The sequence below is a fragment of the Papaver somniferum genome, chromosome 7 (genome assembly GCF_003573695.1).
Source record: "Papaver somniferum cultivar HN1 chromosome 7, ASM357369v1, whole genome shotgun sequence".
NCBI classification, from domain to species: Eukaryota; Viridiplantae; Streptophyta; class Magnoliopsida; order Ranunculales; family Papaveraceae; genus Papaver; species Papaver somniferum.
In genome coordinates, this window is record NC_039364.1 from 23,294,355 (window position 1) to 23,312,328 (window position 17,974).

At 37.5% G+C, this 17,974-nt stretch overlaps 3 protein-coding genes across 3 annotated transcripts; 1 reads left to right on the forward strand and 2 right to left on the reverse strand.

Annotated features, from left to right (window-relative positions):
• The first annotated feature begins 440 nt into the window (after positions 1–440).
• On the forward strand, positions 441–2,184 carry LOC113293467 (UPF0481 protein At3g47200-like). Its single transcript, XM_026542095.1, has 2 exons — positions 441–1,060; positions 1,163–2,184. Exons 1-2 carry the CDS (start codon positions 482–484, stop codon positions 1,583–1,585), a joined length of 1,002 nt encoding a protein of 333 aa, XP_026397880.1. The 5' UTR covers positions 441–481; the 3' UTR covers positions 1,586–2,184.
• A 10,437-nt stretch (positions 2,185–12,621) lies between these two features.
• On the reverse strand, positions 12,622–14,731 carry LOC113294349 (E3 ubiquitin-protein ligase RGLG1-like). The gene is made up of 9 exons (XM_026542739.1): positions 14,595–14,731; positions 14,286–14,373; positions 13,995–14,135; positions 13,791–13,898; positions 13,604–13,701; positions 13,310–13,389; positions 13,116–13,218; positions 12,827–12,954; positions 12,622–12,700 (listed from the first exon to the last, which is right to left on the reverse strand). Exons 1-9 carry the CDS (start codon positions 14,667–14,669, stop codon positions 12,622–12,624), a joined length of 900 nt encoding a protein of 299 aa, XP_026398524.1. The 5' UTR covers positions 14,670–14,731.
• Positions 14,732–15,684: 953 nt separating this feature from the next.
• Positions 15,685–17,262, reverse strand: LOC113294350 (UPF0481 protein At3g47200-like). Its single transcript, XM_026542740.1, has 2 exons — positions 16,486–17,262; positions 15,685–16,356 (listed from the first exon to the last, which is right to left on the reverse strand). Exons 1-2 carry the CDS (start codon positions 17,260–17,262, stop codon positions 15,685–15,687), a joined length of 1,449 nt encoding a protein of 482 aa, XP_026398525.1.
• Between the last annotated feature and the right edge of the window lie 712 nt (positions 17,263–17,974).

Consider the following 17,974-nt stretch of genomic DNA (forward strand, 5'->3'; position numbering starts at 1 on the left):
CACCTCATTAATCAGTGTATCTGAGTCCCTAGCTCCTTCTCTTTCGTGCCATAATTCTTCTGCTTCTTTCCCCAATGACCAAATTTTAATAGGCCAAATTTTCCTTGATAGTTACCGGCAGTAACGACCTATACCAGGCTGCTAGAAGCTGTCAAAGTAGAAAAGATCAAATGGTGGACACATCTAACAAAAAAAAATTGAAATAAAGAAATTCTCATGATCATATGTGATCACTTAGAGTTAGACGACTTAGAATATTTCTTTGCCAGAGTAAATCTTGTTGGCTGGACTAGGTCACCTATCTTTGTCTGTCAGAATTTGTATCTTTAGGATCGTCATGCGAAAAGTATCAAAGAAAGACTTAATCTCAAGGCATTATAAATAAACAACCGGAAATATTATATATGTATCGAACTACTCATGAGTGTCACAAAAGAAAATCTATTCTTAAACTTTGTAGATATCTTTATGTACCAGAGTCATGGGATACAAAACTTACAATCGTGAGCTTGATATCTTAACACTGGGATATCTTTACGATGTTCTCAACTGGGATCTTGAAGATCCCAAGTCCTGTGATCTCAACAAAAGGATATCAGAGATCCTAAATCAGAAAGCAATATCTGACCCAAGAAACGTTTCCATTGGTCCACGCCACTACGGCAAACCTCAGTTGTATCCTATGCAAGCGGACAAATTGAGAGCCCTACGTCACTTTGTTAAGAGAGGACGTTCATCTATCGATTCCTATACTCAAGCGCTCCTGAAATGTGTAACTCCGATTCGGGATTCTTATGAGCAGCTTGACGAAATTTGGCAGGATAACGATCGCTTTGTTATCCTCATGCTGCTCGATGGAGTTTTCCTTTTGGAGTTCTTATCTGTTACTAGAGGTAATCAAAAATATTCTGATTACAATGCATCTGATCCAATTTTCGGGCACCAGGGACATATGTTGATATACGAGGTTATAATGCAAGACTTGTTAATGCTTACAAACCAACTGCCTTATCTGGTACTCTCGACGCTGCTATCTGTCTCCGAAGGTCTACCTGAAAAGGTAAATAAAATTACATCAAAACTCATCCTAAATAAAATGAATCCTGCTTCCGTTGCCGTGAGCAGCGCTTATAAATGTTTGTAATATTGACGTACATTGCAGAGCATACAAAGCATCCTGTCGTGGATGATGTTTGCCCCGAAAATAGACCCAGGCCTCCACTTATTGGACATGTATTTAAAGGGATTATTGGCTGGAGGCCAACGTTCCCATGAGGAGGATCAGCTGCAGCAGCAGGAAGATAAAAATGAAAAGATATCCTTTTCCAACCTTCATTCCAAGTGTGGTGTCAAATGCGTAAGGGTTCAAAGCTTCGACAAGATCAGTTTCAATAGAAAAACTGGAACCCTTGAACTTCTTACCGTGCACATCAACAAACAAAGCATACCAGAATTCGTCAATTTGATATTATATGAACGCCAAGAGGGTACAGGCATGAATTTAAAAACTCATATTTTTACTTGCTTGGCTTACTTATCCAGACGCCGAAAGATGTTAACCAACTCCGCTCCCAAGGAATCATAGTTAATTCGTTGAGCAGTGACGAGGCTGTCATGGAACAGATGAAGGAAATCTCCAAGGAAACAGTGCAAGGAGATAGGACGTGCTTGAGTAATCTGGTTCTGATCGAGTTAAAGGAGTATTATAAAAGAAGTGCCACCAAAAGGTCTCACAAACTATTCTTACACTTCACGTCTCAACACTTCAAAAATATGCCGTTTCTCATCAAGTATAAACCGTATTGATAAATTGTTTGTGAAAACCACTTTACTTTTTTTTGTTAATAGCTATTTAGTTTTTTCTTTTTTAAACGGTTTAAACCTATTTTCCGACCTGATAAAAAAAGAAATGCTTTCTTTCGGTGGGTTTGCAGAGGTGACAGCTGTAGGAATGGTTGCTGGTCTTATTTGGTGCATGGATTAGGAGTATTTGTTTGCCAGTGTGTTTGTTTCCATCTCGGTTTATTGGTTTCTTCGTATGTTCAAAAGTATCGACTAATGGGAAATATGTAAATCCCGTACACACAAGTCGTGTGACGATCTTGTATTTATACAAGGGAAACTTTGGGATATGTCCCAAAATCGACTGTCATTTTAGGGATATGCCCCAGGATTCCAGTTTCTGGAAATATATGTCCCAAAGCAACGGTTTCCGTTAAGGAACCGTTAAATAGTCAATTTATCATAAATGTGTCTGAACTTTCTTTCTAATTTCTTCGAGGTTTTTTCTGTCTGAATATGTTCCCGAACCTTGTAAAGGTGTTAGTATATAATACATGTCTTTTAATTCGCGTATGTAATCCCGAGTGTGTGCGAATGTTGACTACTTAACGATTTTGGATGGAATTTTGGACGGCTGGGACATATTCCCGAAAACTGGATTTCTGGGACATATCCCCAAGATGACGGTCCATTTTGGGGCATATTCCCCATTATCCCTTTATACAAATCAAGGTTAAAGCCAACGTGATCTGTTAGAAATTTATTTACTTGATAAACAAAAAGGTTAATTGATATTTGATACCCACGTTTATCCAAAGTTATATCTTATCTAACAAATATGAGCATCGAGAGATCATAAACTAAAAGAGAATGAAAACATGACAAAATTTTTAACGTGATTCGGTCGATTCGACCTACGTCCACACAAACCCCGTGGGATAAATCATCAGTGGTTACTGAGATGATTTACATATACATAAATATTCCTATTAATTATAGGAATGATAGGATAGTAAATCCTAAATCCTAAAAAGAAAATAACAAACTAACTTATCTTGACTAGGTAGTCTAACTAGGACAAACACATTTACTAGCTACATTATAATGACTTGGTCTTCTAAATATCTTTGACTTTATCTTCACTTTAGTGCACACAAACTGCACGACCACAGTCAACACCTCGATATCTTGTATAGGACGAGATATTCCAACACAATCCCTTCCTTCTTATTTTTTATTAACGTGAATCCGTGATGTTTTCTGTTTTTATAATTCATTCTGTAATTTGTTAAGGTAAATCATAGAATGTGCTATGATGTTTCTCTGATGCATTTAGCAGCTGGAGCAGATAAAGCTACCTCGGGATTACAAGTAGAAGCAAAAGCTTTACCTAAAGCGGGTAAGTGGTCAAAAGATATTTATCTAGTTTGACTATTGTTACATATTACAAACAACTTAACGATATAATAAACAAGAGAAACTTGGAGATTCCTTGGAAAACGAAGAACGTAATTGAAGAGACCGTTAATGATGCTTCCCCAAGTCCAGATACAATACATCAACAAGAAACATAATACAACAGCAGACTCTATGTCATAAGAGGTGCGCTTCAAAAGCTTCAACATATGATGATACATTTAAATCAGAGAGTCCAAAATGTTAGTATTCAGTGTAATAATTTTAATAAGCAAGAAATTGCTCAACTATTGTACTAATAATATTAACTTTTTCATCAAAAAAAAAGAAGAAGAAAAATGCCTCTCTTTCAAAGGTGACATGAAACCCACCTCTTTTCTCCTCTCTCTCTTCTCTCGCTTCTTCTCCATGTAGTGGAACCATTTTGGAGCCCACAGATTAAGCCTATGATTGATTTCCTGATTTACGATCTAAACGGATGATCAGATCAAACGATATATCCAGGTGATGAAAATATATAGCAACTTGACAAAAGTCTGGCTATCCTCAAAATCCGGACTTATGCAACCCGAAGTGCAGCCTAGATTATTATTCACCTCACAAGTATAAAACTTGCGAAATCAACAAAGTATGAGACGAAGAGACTTTGTTGATTACTATCTATCTTGATCATTGGAGCAAGGCTCTACAAAAAATCAAGATCAGGATAGTAGAGTTATCAAGATAAAAGATAACTAATCCTGGCTTCACGAATCTCAATGAAGTTTTTGTAGTCGCTAAATTACCGTAAAAGGGTTTCTAAGATGACGACTCTAGATACAACTATTACACACAAAAAAGTAGTGTCAGGATTCAAAGATCCCAGTTGCCAAGAGTTCCCCTTATAAAAGTAGAAACTGGGATTATAACAAACTAAAAAAATCTGGAAAATAATCTAAAAGGAAAATATAGGATTTCGTGGAGACCCTTTCACATGGTCCAATAGGCAAGTTGGAGATGCTTTCATTATGGAAAGACCTGATCGAGGGTTATGCAACCAGATGTGGCTTGATAATCATCCTGGAGCGTTAATTAAGCATTTACCTCGTATCACCTTAGACCATGCACCGATACTGATGATTCAAGGAGCAATATCCATGTTGAGAACTACATCATTTAGAGTGGAACATCTCTGGTTCCTACATCCACACTTCAAGGCCACGGTAGTAGAAGCTTGGAGACAGAGTCATCATCCAACTCCACCGCTAAACTTGCTGAGGAAGCTACAATGTACTCCTACATCTCTAAAGAAATGAGCCAAATAACTTTTGGGCATCTTCCTTAACTTATCAAAGAAGCGGAAAACTCGATCTAACATGCACAACACCAATGTGCCATACTATTGGGTCCTTCATTGCTGCTTTGGCTAGAACGAGAACATGAAGCTCGAAACACACATTTGGCTTTAGCACATTAACAAGAAATATACTGGAAACAGGGCTCGCGAATACAATGGTTGCAACAGGGAGACCTAAACACTACATACTTCCACACTCAAACTTCGGTTCACAGAAGGCACAATCATATTCATCAACTCATGACAAATCAAGGTACTTGGACTCAAACACCTCAAGAAGTAACTGACCTAATTGTTGGTTTTTTTGATAATCAATACAGGGCTCCGTCAACAACAATATATTGGAACCTATTCGAGAATGTACATCCAAGATTAACGGCCAATGCGAGAGGCTAACCACACCATTCAATTATGAGGAATTTGAGACAACATTGAAACTTATCGGGTCGGATCAAGCTCCGGGTCCAGACGGATATACGGGTAAATTCTACAAGGAACCGCTCGATACCACTGTGCCAACACAACCATCTCCAACACCCAATAAACCACACCAACATCACCTTCATACCAAAAAAATACAAACCCAACCAATCCATCCCATTTCCGACCAATTGGGTTATGTAACGTGGCTTACAAAGTGATAGCCAAAATCTTGGTTAACAGATTGTGACCTATCCTTCAGTTCATTGTAATCCTGTTTCAAAGTGCATTTGTTCCATACATGGCAATCCATGATAATATTTCCATCGGTGCAGAGCTTTTCCACCATATTCAAACCTCTCCACCTACAAAACATCCAAAGATAGCTATGATATTAGATATCAAAAAGGCTTTTGATAGCCTAGACTGGGGGTTTGTAAAATCTGCGTTCACAAAGATGGGTTTTCCAAGTAAACTTTTTAATTATATCATGACATGCATCTCAATAGTCACATATGCTATCAACATCAATGACACGACTCAAGGAAACATCCAACCAACTCGAGGATTACGACAAGGAGACCCATTATCCTTGTACATCTTAATCATATGTGCTGAAATATTATCAACAAATCTAGGGAAACTTGAGATGTAGGGGAGATTAGAAAGATTCTGAATGCCAAAAAAGGCACACCTATGTTGCACTTAATGTATGCCGATGACTTGCTCTTCACCTGCATGGCCAAACCTGAAACATGCATTACACTGCAAAATATCCTACATGCATATTCAAATTCAGCGGGACAAGAGATTAATATGGACAAGTCGAGCATCATTCACCATCCAAAATTATGGCCAGATACAATCCAAGGATTGGAAGCAACTTTTCAAATATGTCCCACCTCGGAACCACCTAAGTATTTAGGGGTCACTTTCAAAAAGGGAAGATATTCGGTACACATCCATGTAGATCTATTGGAAAGAATTCAAAGGAAAGCTCGGGGATGGATAACAAAATGTGTTAATTAGGCAGAAAGGGTGGTATTGATAAACACATCTCTCACGCCAATGACTAATCACGTGATGCAAACTCAGATGCTACCTGATCACATCCACAAGAAGATGGATAGAATTACCAGAAACTTCTTCTGGGGCCATAATAATCAAACTAGGAAGATGCATCAGATTGGGTGGGATAATCTGGCTAGAACTAAGAAGGAGGGAGGTGTGGGTATCGAGATGAGAAAACAACATAACCAGGCTTTGCTACTCAAAAGAGTGTGGCACATGCATAATAATCACCAGTCGATTAGGAAGAAGATGTGTGATGACAAATATATGCATAATGAACCAATACTGGATCACCAACACATCACTCCACCGCAGTCTAATGCAAGCCCATACTGGAAGAGTTTAATTAACCTGGTTTCTTTTTTGCAGGGTAAATGTTTAAAAACAATTGGGAACGAACAATCAACAAGTATCAATATCAAATGGATACCAAATCAAGCATCAACCATCACACCACCTTACCACAAGGTACTCCAATGCATTTTCTCATTAATACTGATACAAACACATGGAATCACCAACTCATATTCCAATCATTCGGTGTGACTACGGCACAAAATATCATCAATGTACACTTACCCACTCAGCAAACTCAAGATAGATATATTTGGCCATATTCAAAAACTGGAGAGTATACAACAAAAACTGGATATTCAATCATCACACAACAACAACCACAACCATCCAACACCCACACATCAATACCCCCAAACCCAAACACCAACCTTGTGAACTACAAACTCATTTGGAATTATAATATCCACCAAAATTCCGACTTTTCTTGTGGAAAGTTTCCTTAGAAGGATTACCAACCTTCGACAAACTCCATCACATCAACATCACTCACACAAATCAATGTCTAGTTTGCAGCAATCATAAAGCAACAAAACAAAATCTCTTCTTCGAATGTACTCAAGCAACCAAACTGTGGAACCTTCTTATTACACACCTTCCCAGAAGTCCAAACTCAACTTCAATACCCACCAAACCAAACAACATCTCGGAAGTACTATCTAAACATCTTCCAGACACCACTAAAAGTATATTTAATTTCACCATATGACATCTATGGTTGGAAAGAAATTCTCAGGTTTACCAAATGAAAAAGCACTCAATCACACAAATCAAAAGTATAGTCCTAACAATGTATGCATAATACCAGTGGGATCAACAACATCTCGCCCCAATATGTCCATACCAACAACTTCAGGCAAAACCAATTCGAAATTCAGAGACATCACCATTCTCATCACATGGAAAGCCCCACAACAACAATGGATAAAGATAAATACAGATAGAGCAGCTCGAGGAAATCCCGGACCAGCAGGAGCAGGATGTATATGTATATCACATACGGGAAAAGTAATCATGGCAATATCAACCCCACTATAAATCACTACAACAATCGCAACGGAGACATGAGGACTCTTATTAGCAACAAGACTAGCAAATCAACAATTCTGGCCTATGGTTTGGTTCGAGGCAGACTCACAAGCACTCGTTCAAATGGTGAAAACAAAAGTGACACCATACCATGGTACCTACGAGGGATGGCGCAGGAGATTACGTTGCTAATAGAGAGCATACCACAAGTAAAACCGACACATGCATACAAGGAAACCAATTAGGTGGCGGACAAACTAGCAAACGAGGCGGTAGATCATCAACAACAACACCCAACTACATCAACAATAAAAATTTGGGACAACACTTGCCCGTCTTTTATTTCAAATATTGTTCTAGATGATAGAAATGGGATAACTTATACCGACACCTTTAGAACTGTACTTCATAGTTGAAAATAAATAAAAGTTACCTTCCAACAGGATAATTGTTAAGGGAAAAGCCAGTTTTACTAAAGGGAAAGCTGATTTTAGGTGGATTTAAAATAATAAAAAAAAACTTTCTCCCACACGGTAATTTTGAATTTAGTTTTCCACTAGTTGTGCGCCCGTGCGTTGCACGGGTTTGTATTGTGCAGCGGGTAGTTACATCTTTGGTTACCTTCGTTCGTATAGTGACCAAAAAAAAATTAGTTACAATACCAACTCATATATAGCCATATCTGGTAAAAGATGTACAATACCAACTCATGTATTTATTGCCCAAAAGACATTACTTTCTATATCTATGATGTTGATTCTCGGTGGTGTATGAAGGATGAATATGGCATCACTTGGGTAACTCCGTTCCACTGGAGTCAACAAAAATTATGTGTTCATCTCTGAGCTTGTCGAAGAGGAATGAAGTAAGCAAAATGACGCTATTAGGACTGCCGTATAAGGATAAGAGTATGAATGGTTTACCTTTACTTGAAGATGAAGGAGGCCAAAAACTACTGGAAATGTTCCTCACCCATTATAAGAGGAGTATTAGTTTTCCAAAATTAACTTGGGTTAGCATTAACTCATCTAAGAGGATGTGTTGTTAAACACAGTCGCCCTTAGACGTACAAATGCTAACCAAATTCACTTAGAAGCGACATTTTCACCACTTCTTGCGGATTGACAAATATACTAATGTGGTTAATGGGAAGTTGCTCCTGAAACACGCAAGTAATGTAAAATTTAATACGACATAACAATGCGTCCCGTTGAAAATAAACATTTCATCACAAAATTCAAATGGAAGTCATTTATAACATAAAACGGAAAGGATGAGAGAGAAGCAATAAACCTGGTTTGCCCAATAATCAATGCCCAGTGCAACATGATGCTCAACGTTGCCCCTGCAGTCAATATCTTCCACATTTTATTTCCAAATCCTGCTTCCGGTGTAATACTTAGCACGCAAAAAATGCTCACAAAATTTCTCCAAAGGAAGCTCATGTACTCTTCCAGGCCTTAACATTATTCAAAATAAACTCATGAAAAGCCAATACTTTTCCAATGCCTCTGCAAGATTCTTTTATAAAATCAAGTCCTACCTCACAAATACCTTTCCATCTTTTAGGTATTGGGTCTAAGCCCATGTCATGGAAATTATGTCGTTCCGGCCAAATCCTGTTATCAACAACACCCATAGTGACATCATAGTCATAACCTGAGTCCGACCAAATCCTGACTTTATCATCCAGACCTGCGAATTTTAGATATGACATCAAATGTGTTTTCAATACAAAACCAAACCAAATGTTTCCATTTCTTAACTGACACAGTTTCAATGCCTAATACTTAACAACATTCCATCTAATAAGTTTTAAACTATCCTATCCTAAATAGTATCGCTCACGCCTGGGTGCTCACAAATTCAGAGATATTGGCAACAACCATTATCGTAACCAATACTACAACATTTGACATGATAAAAAGAGACGGAATACGTAACTATGCAAAATTTACAAAAAAATACATAAATCAAACTAATTTTGTACTCTTTAAATTTGAAATAATATTAATTGTCTCAATCTAATACTTTCTTTCTCATGTCCAAACCAGAAAAACTCTCACCCATTTTTTCAACCGTGGCAGTTCCCGATTCATCTAGTTCTCCATTATCATTCTCATTCACCAATACTATTAAAATAAAATCATTAAGAAATGTATGGAGGAGGTGGACAAATGGACCTTAAATAAAGAAATAAGTGTTACTGTTGTTGTCTAATGGGTTCAATGATGATGATTCATTATCATTCTTCTAGAATGTCACATAAAAAACTGGAAACTCATGGAAGTAGATGTGCTATCAAAATGGTGTTGGAGACTCAGATCAACTATATATGGTGCGGACATTTATGAAATACATGGAAGGTAATCATAATATTGCCTCCCATTTATTCTAAAAGAAGCTTATGGATATTCACTTGTTTAGTTTTGAATGGTATATCATTGTGGTCCTCTTTGTTCACTAACTCATGCTCTAATCATTCCTCTTGAATGTGGATAAAAAAACTCTTCTTGGTTTGATTAATGGCGCGGCTACTTCACCCGCACTCAAATCAACTACGGTGGACAGTTTAGGCAAGGCATGGTATGAATGTATGTCGAGTAAAAAATTTTAATGACCCAATGTGGTTGTTTGATAAACATAACTAAATATTAGATATGTTGGGAAGAAAACCAACTTAACTAAATTGAACTTAAAGTTTAAGAAAAAAATATTATTTGGTTACCTCACTCACCAATGAAGCAGTTCCGGTTTGACACTCAAGAGTTATTATCAGAAGCGTTTTCATCAATTGCAAGTTTCTAAAGTCTTGTGTTTTCTTGATTATGCATCGTTTATATAAGCTCTGACTGGGATCCACAGAGCTTGAAAATCTTGTGTAATTGCTCCACCTGACCATGGTGAAGGAAAGAACATAATAGTTATTGTTCACCAAGAGACTTCTTAGAGTAAATGATATAAATATTAACAACTCATTAATCAAAGAGACTTCTTATTCTTACTTGAATACTCATGCCTCTGCACACTCGATGAGTTCATTTTCAGTTGAACTTCCATTAGATACTACTCCAATGGTATTTGATATTTAAAACAACACTGAAAACCACAGATTAAAAGAACGACTAATGATCATTAACAAACCCTAGGATTAAGAAGCATAAAATCTTATCCGGAGTAAAACCCTAGGATTTCTCCAATAGTTTCTACTTCAAACTCAAATTATGATTCCAAATACAATCACGAATAGCTACATCATCGATCCGTTATCAGTATAGTACCTTCACCAAACAATAAGAAAAAAAAAATCAGAATCACGAAAAACCCCGAAACAAATTGACTGAGTTATATTATCATGATTGTTGTCGTAAACTGTTGAGAATATTAGTCCCACATTGTCTGGGCAATCTAAGATCCTGCGGTTTATAATCCTTTGGGCCTCTCCACTCATTGCCAATTGGTTTTGAGTTGGATGCCCGCAGACTTTAATATGGTATCAGAGCAGGCTATTTGCGAGTGTCATTTGACCGCGCCTTTACTCCGCGTCACCCGATTTATTGTCCACGTGTTAGACCCAACGAGGCTACACGTGAGGGGGCGTGTTGAGAATATTAGTCCCACATTATCTGGGCAATCTAAGATCCTGCGGTTTATAATCCTTTGGGCCTCTCCACTCATTGCCAATTGGTTTTGAGTTGGACGCCCGCAGACTTTAATATAAACCCCTCTGAGATTTAAGTTTTCTTGTCGTGCTAGTAGAAGGATTTTCCTGGCTGTGTAGGGTTTCATGAGAAACAAAGGGAGAATTGGGAGGGGGAAAGTTGCGGCTGAAGATTAGGCTTTTGTATGATTTCGTAAAGGTAGTTATCACCTAACCTTCGTGTGCGGCAGAAAAAGACCGATTTTTATTCAAAATCCTTAATTCTTATTGGCAGGGTCAGGAGCTCTAGAATTCAAGCTTTTGGCCTAACTTTCATTCTGGAGTCATTATTTCCTTCTCAAATTATATACAGCATACAATATCACCCTTAGTCTACCTAAAATGAGTGTTCATCCGAGTTTCCATTTTATTGCGTTCGTATTATTTGGTGATATTCCAATTTCCGATGAGATCTCTACGTACTATTTGGTGAGACGAACAATTACAGTATTCGGGGTGTTGAAAAAAATGATGATTGGCTCATACATAAGAGTTCAAGATAACCATTATCACTGACAATATATAGAACAGAATGTGGGAGGACCTGATCTATATATAGAACAGACAATGCTATTAGTATATTACTTCTACTTGCTAGAATAATACGTGACCAGTGAGCCATTGCCATCCATAACACTACTTGATGGACAGAACTTTACACTAAAATGATAAACATCACTGTCGAAATCACATTGTCCGCATGAGGTCAGTTTATTATGATGATGAATTCATCTGTAAGATGGTTGTATACTCGTAGGTAGTTGTAGGCTAACTATGGATACATATACAGTATTTAATTCATTGATGATAATTTAATTCCATTTCTATTTCAATTGCTCTTTGTGTTATCATAAATTCTAACCTTACTATATTATGCTTTTACAAATGTGAGAACAAGAGAGAGTGCAAATAAAACAGAGAATGGATTGAGATTTTTTTTGATTTTTCCTTCAACCGGAAATGGATACCGCAACTCATCTTAACAAGGAAAAGTTCATATATAATTATGAGCTATTGGCTCACCAGGAGTAGTAATACATGATATGCCTCAGGCATGAATATGATGCAGGGAAAACACAAAAACGTCCCTGCACGCACACACTAATTAATATGCGAAGCACAACCCAGGGCTGCTAACAAAGACTCAAAACCAATCAAGCTACAAAGAAGTTTCTAATGTTGCTATCATCACCATCTCTGCCGAAAAACATACATTTTCATTCTTGTTTCTGCTTTTTATCACTTCAACAAACTTTTGGACGCATCACGCATTTCTTCTTCCCCGTGAACTATCTGGTCTTTTTATTCGGGCACTCGCCACCAAATTACCCAAGCCAACTGATTACATATTCTAGAAGGCACTGCAGATCTAGCGAGAAAAAGATTAGTATTTTTATCAACCATTCATGGATATAGCATCTGAAATCAATTGACCTGCCTTGTCAAGCCATCCGTAAGAGCAATTCTCACAGTTTCGAATCCATCCAACCAATAAATAAATAAGCAAGGGTGGCTACTGTTGCGCCAAGTTGTCAATTAAGGGTGGTATATAAACAATGGAGGGAAGTACTTCGGCTGCAGTCACGTTAGCTCTGTAGATAAAAATAAATAAAATAAAGGATGTCATTGCCTTTAAATTATCCTCAAGACTATATAGTTAGGAATGAAAATTAAGAGAGAAAATCAGATACCATAACACAGATGGAATGCATCATTACCTCGCCGGTCTCTCAATACCCTGTCTAATCTGCCCAGGGAGATTCTCAATGACTGCAAGACAAAAATCTGTCTCTTTATCTCTCCCAATAACGGGCGTGTTTTTCATGATTTGCGTGTAGTCCACAAACTGCAAACGAACATAAACATAAAAAACTGCTTAATGGACTCTGCTTGTATTTTGCTGGTAATTATTATAGTTGGGGAAAACTATGGGTGAACTATAGTATTAGTTTGAAGCTATTTTAGACATTGATATCAATCTGAAAACTAACTTGGTTAGCTACATACCGTGAAATTGTTGTGGCTACAGCAATCAGAGTTCCCCAGTCCGTTCTTCATGCTGGCATTTGTCTCCCCAATGCCGACTAGAATAATTGACAAGCGGAACATCCTGCAATGTGCAAATATCCATAAACAATGGCCTGACCAAACTAATAATAGAAGACGCAAATTAACATTCGGTAAGAGTCCACAAAACAAACTTTGCATCCTTAATTGCTTTGTGAGTGTCTTCCTCGTCGGGGCTTAGCTTGCCATGCTTGGTATCAAAGCTCCTTGTCACCTGTAACCACCATTGGTGCCATAAATAAGTCGGGAAGTCGGCCGATGCAAAATTCTACCATTTTCTTATAGAGCATCTATATTGAAGGACTGCTAATATGGTCCAATTCTCAAAAAAAATTATTTTTATGTTTCTTATAGTTGCATGTCAAAAAAATAAAAAAAAGGTTTAAATTGATGCAAAGGTAAAATTCAGATGAAAGTTTAAATTTTACCGGTTCACTGGCAACTATAACCAGCACATGGTGCTGGTCACGGTTTTGACTTGCCATATAGGTAGCCTTACGAATGATGGGCCCGTATGATACCCTTTCTGCCACAAGGCCAATTAAAAAAAAACATTAGCTAGGGAAAAAAACCATCAAGACTCAAAAAATGGACTGCACAAAGTAAAGGATAAACCTGTGGATCGTGCAGCCATCGCAAAACGTCTGTACTCACTAATTGCTTCCTCAACTCCATTGCAGGGTTCCGTTATAAATTTTAAGAGGTCTGTGTGATTTGTTAACGCTGAGAGAAAAAAGATAATGTGAACCACAAGATTCAAAAGAACACACGAAAAACAAATAACAGATGCACAAATTAAATTAACCAAAAATTCAATACCGTCCCCAAAGCCGAAGACGTATATTGACTGACGCGCGCCATTGATGTTATTTAAAGTTGTGCCAACAATACCTATGACCTTTTCATAATTGTTTTTATTTTTATTGTGAACGTCGATGAAATGAAAGTTGTTCTCCGTCACTGAATTCAGAAAAAGAAAATGAAAAAGAGAGATCAGTTCACTGATCATTGTTTTAGTTTTTATTTTTGAACTGAACTCAAAAATACAACAAGTCGTCTTATGACAAATTCATTAGTGTGGATACCCCAAAAGCATTGGCGAGAACAAACCTGTCCTTCCCTGACGTCTATTGAAACAAATCCCGAATATGAGCTTAATTGTTTGGCGACCCAGTATTTCTCTCAAAGCACCAGAAACCTGTGGAAGTCGGAAACATAAGGTGTCATTTCCCCTTAATTCATTTCCTATGATTAAACAGCTCAGTACACCACAAACAGATATGGTTTCAGGGCGCATTTAACTTTTAACAGAACTAAAGATGCATAAAAGGAACAGGCACAGGCACATATAATTTTAAAATTAGGATCAGAAGGACAACTCGAGGATAGAAAAATAGACAAGAATAAAAAATGCTTTACATCATTTAAACTCCGGCTCTTGTGCAACAGACAGATAGCCGACTCTGAACCAGGGACACAGCACGCCAACGCCATAACCTCTAATTCGAAGTGATAGCGAAATTAAAAGACAGATCAAGGAACTGGAGTAACTGAATAGATTGACATCAGTTCAATACCCTTGGATTTCAATACGCGAGTTTAGGAGAATAAAAAGAATTAAGTAAAGGAGCAGAGAACCAGACAAGTAGATAATGGTAATATCTCTATAACTCAAAAATGGCGTCGCTATTTATAAAACACTATACGCGGACCACCACAATAGGAGATCATTATATCCGAGAAGCAACCCAGTCGACAGACTGTCTTACACGTCCAAGGCATTTCTTAAGTTTCTTGAATATTTCAGCTCTGAATAAGTAAAACCATTTTTATCAACGGATTAAAACATACATATTACTTTAATCCCATGAATAAAAATTTACGCAGACCTGCTGAGATTGATTTATGTAGATTATTACTCTGGTGTTTCTATGACTTACTTATGAACGAGACAGTTAGATTTTTCAGCCACTCCCTTAGGGTATGCCCTTCAGTCTTTTCCTTGAGATAGAAAAGACATTTTCAAAAATTAAAAGATTAAAAACAAAACACGGAAACATTTATCAAATGACAAATATCCAACTTAGTCTTTTAATCGGATGTCCCCGAAAGGATTAACAGCCAACATTAACCAAGCTCTTGAAAAGGCGAAAGGCCAAATGTTCACATATTACGTACTAATAATGTGCACACCTTCTATTTACACTTGCTCTTTGAATAATTCCTCATTTCAGGAAGAAAAGAAAACGATTATTTGATTGCCCCCTTTTGCCAAATCATTGCAGAAGTTTTTTAAGAAGACAGGAGAAAGAAATTCAATAGTAATACTCACAAATTGTTGATCAAAATAAGAAAAGGAATACCCGCAAATAGAATAGTGGAAGAGTTTACCAGATAAAAGGAGAAAAAGTAAACGAGATTTCTATTAGTCTTGCGCACATTTTATATGAAATAAATAACATACATTAATTGAGCAACATACATGTATATGAACAATCTCAGCAAATTCTTATTTGTTGCGGTAATGAAACGAGAGAGCCGAGTAAACGGCCTGAATTGCTGCGAGTGCATAGAGTAAAAATCCTGCAAATAATATCGAAGCCCAGTTATCGGCTACCCATATCCATAAAGTGGAGACCTTTCCTTCCTTGTCCTGATAAAACGTGGTTACCTCCTTCACTATTTTAGTAGACATATCGTCTACATCTCCTGGTACTGTATCCTTCGTTAGTTCCTTCATGACTTCAACAACATCTTCGTCTTTGACCAAAGAACTAAGTATGATACCCTGGGAGCGGAGTGAGCTAACATCCTCGGTCGATTGAATAAGAAAATCCACAAGGTGAATGTAGGAGTTCAAATCCTTGTTGGTACCTGCTCGAAGCTCATATACTTTCGAGTTAAAGAATCTAGGTACTGTGTGTTGGTTGATGACGATTGAAGGAAGACTCAACGTTTTATTCTTTCTATCAAATTTTGCATCACTGTAAGTCCCAACTTTTCTAAATTTGATTCCTAACATGCTTAGCTTGGATGCAGCAACTTTTACATTGCTTTCTCCAGTGTTTGGTTGCTGATCGCTTCTTTCCCCCAGCATTCCCTTTATATACATGTCCAACAAGTGATGGCCTTTGTATTTCGGTGGAGCAAGCATAAGTGAGGAAAGGGTGCTCTCTGCCGCCTGTATTGACGCATAGTACGTACATGCAGATGTTAAATTCATTTTCTATCATTTTAAAATACACTGTCAAGATTAATAAATATAGATATGATAGCGGATCGATGTTTAGTAAGGAGTTAAGTGTTTTACCTTTTCATCCAAGTTTTCGGAGACCATCAGCAATGTTGAAAGCACTTTATAAGGAATCTGGTTCTCCAACAACAGCAAGTCTTCCATCACATAGTTATAGTTCAAGTTATGTCCACGACTGCCAAATATGGGATCGATAGCAGCATAATCGCGACTTGCTTGATTACCCCTCAAGACATTCAAGAATTCAAAAAGGAAAACTCCATCGAGCAGCATGAGTTTAACAAAATCTTCATCATTTTTCCACTTCTCTAGCTCATCGACCATCTCGTAACATCCCCTCAAATCATTCACGACATCCTTCAGTTTCTTTTGGTACCGTTTTATCTTTATCTCCGGCTTTCTCTTAAGGAAGTGAATTAGGGCCCTTTCCTTGTGGCGCTGCATGGGTTCCAGTTGAGGTTTACCGTAGTGGTATGGACCAATGGACACCATTTTAGGCTCATAATAAGCTTGATCTCTCCGTTTGATATATGTTGGAATTATGAATATCCGTAAAGGATCTAGTAACGCCTCGTAGAAATCTTTTTTCTCCAAGTTGAGCCGATCGATCATTTCCACCAGTTTTGAAGGTTCTGCCAATTTCATCTCTTTGTGTTTAATTTTGTTCACATCGATCACCGCCGCCGATTTTGACGTTTCTTCCAAATCTTCCTCTTTCTTTTTGTTTTTGTCGTCCTCCTCGGTAACTTCAACAGGAGTTGACGCTTCTCCCATTTCTATCTCTTTGTTTTTGTTGGCATCACTCACTTGCTCCAGTTTTGACGTTTCTCCCATTTCTCTCTTTTCTTTGTTTCTTTCTAGTTTTGTGTTTGTTTTTCTTTGCTTTACCTCTTGGAAAAAAGTTTAACTTGAGAAGAGTGAGCGAGTTGTATAGGCGCTGGCTGCTGCTGCTGCAAAATATCAATAAGTAGATGCAACCTAAACGCATCGTTGGACTCGAGGGTATTAGACTATAATGTTTATGTTCAGTCAATATTTGGAAAGTGCAACAATGTGGTATTTCTGTATAGGAGACTTTAGCTGCTATATTTATATCTAGTGGGTGCGCCTACCATTGTTGCATTAAGTGTTTTCACGTTCATTCATTAGAAAATGGATGTCAATTATCACAGATTCACAGTCACTCAATTATCAAACACAACTTATCAAGCTCATAAACTTACCTTAACATGCTGATCGTGGTGGGTGATTGGTCAATTATTAGAACCAAAATTTTTTTATTGTTGAAGAATACTATGAAGAAGACAGAAGGGATCAACAAGAGTTGTTGATACAACAGTGTGGATCAACTATGAGAGTTGACGGAGTTTGGTTGGATCAACTGGTACAGTTGACATGAAATGAATGGATCAACAAGAGTTGTTGATCCATGGTACGGTATTTAGAAGTTTACTTGGGTTGCAAGTATTACTGGTTTTAAGAGTTTGTTTACGTGAGAATTGTCTAGAAGTTTCTTGTTAGAGTTTATTTTTGATTAGGAAAGTCT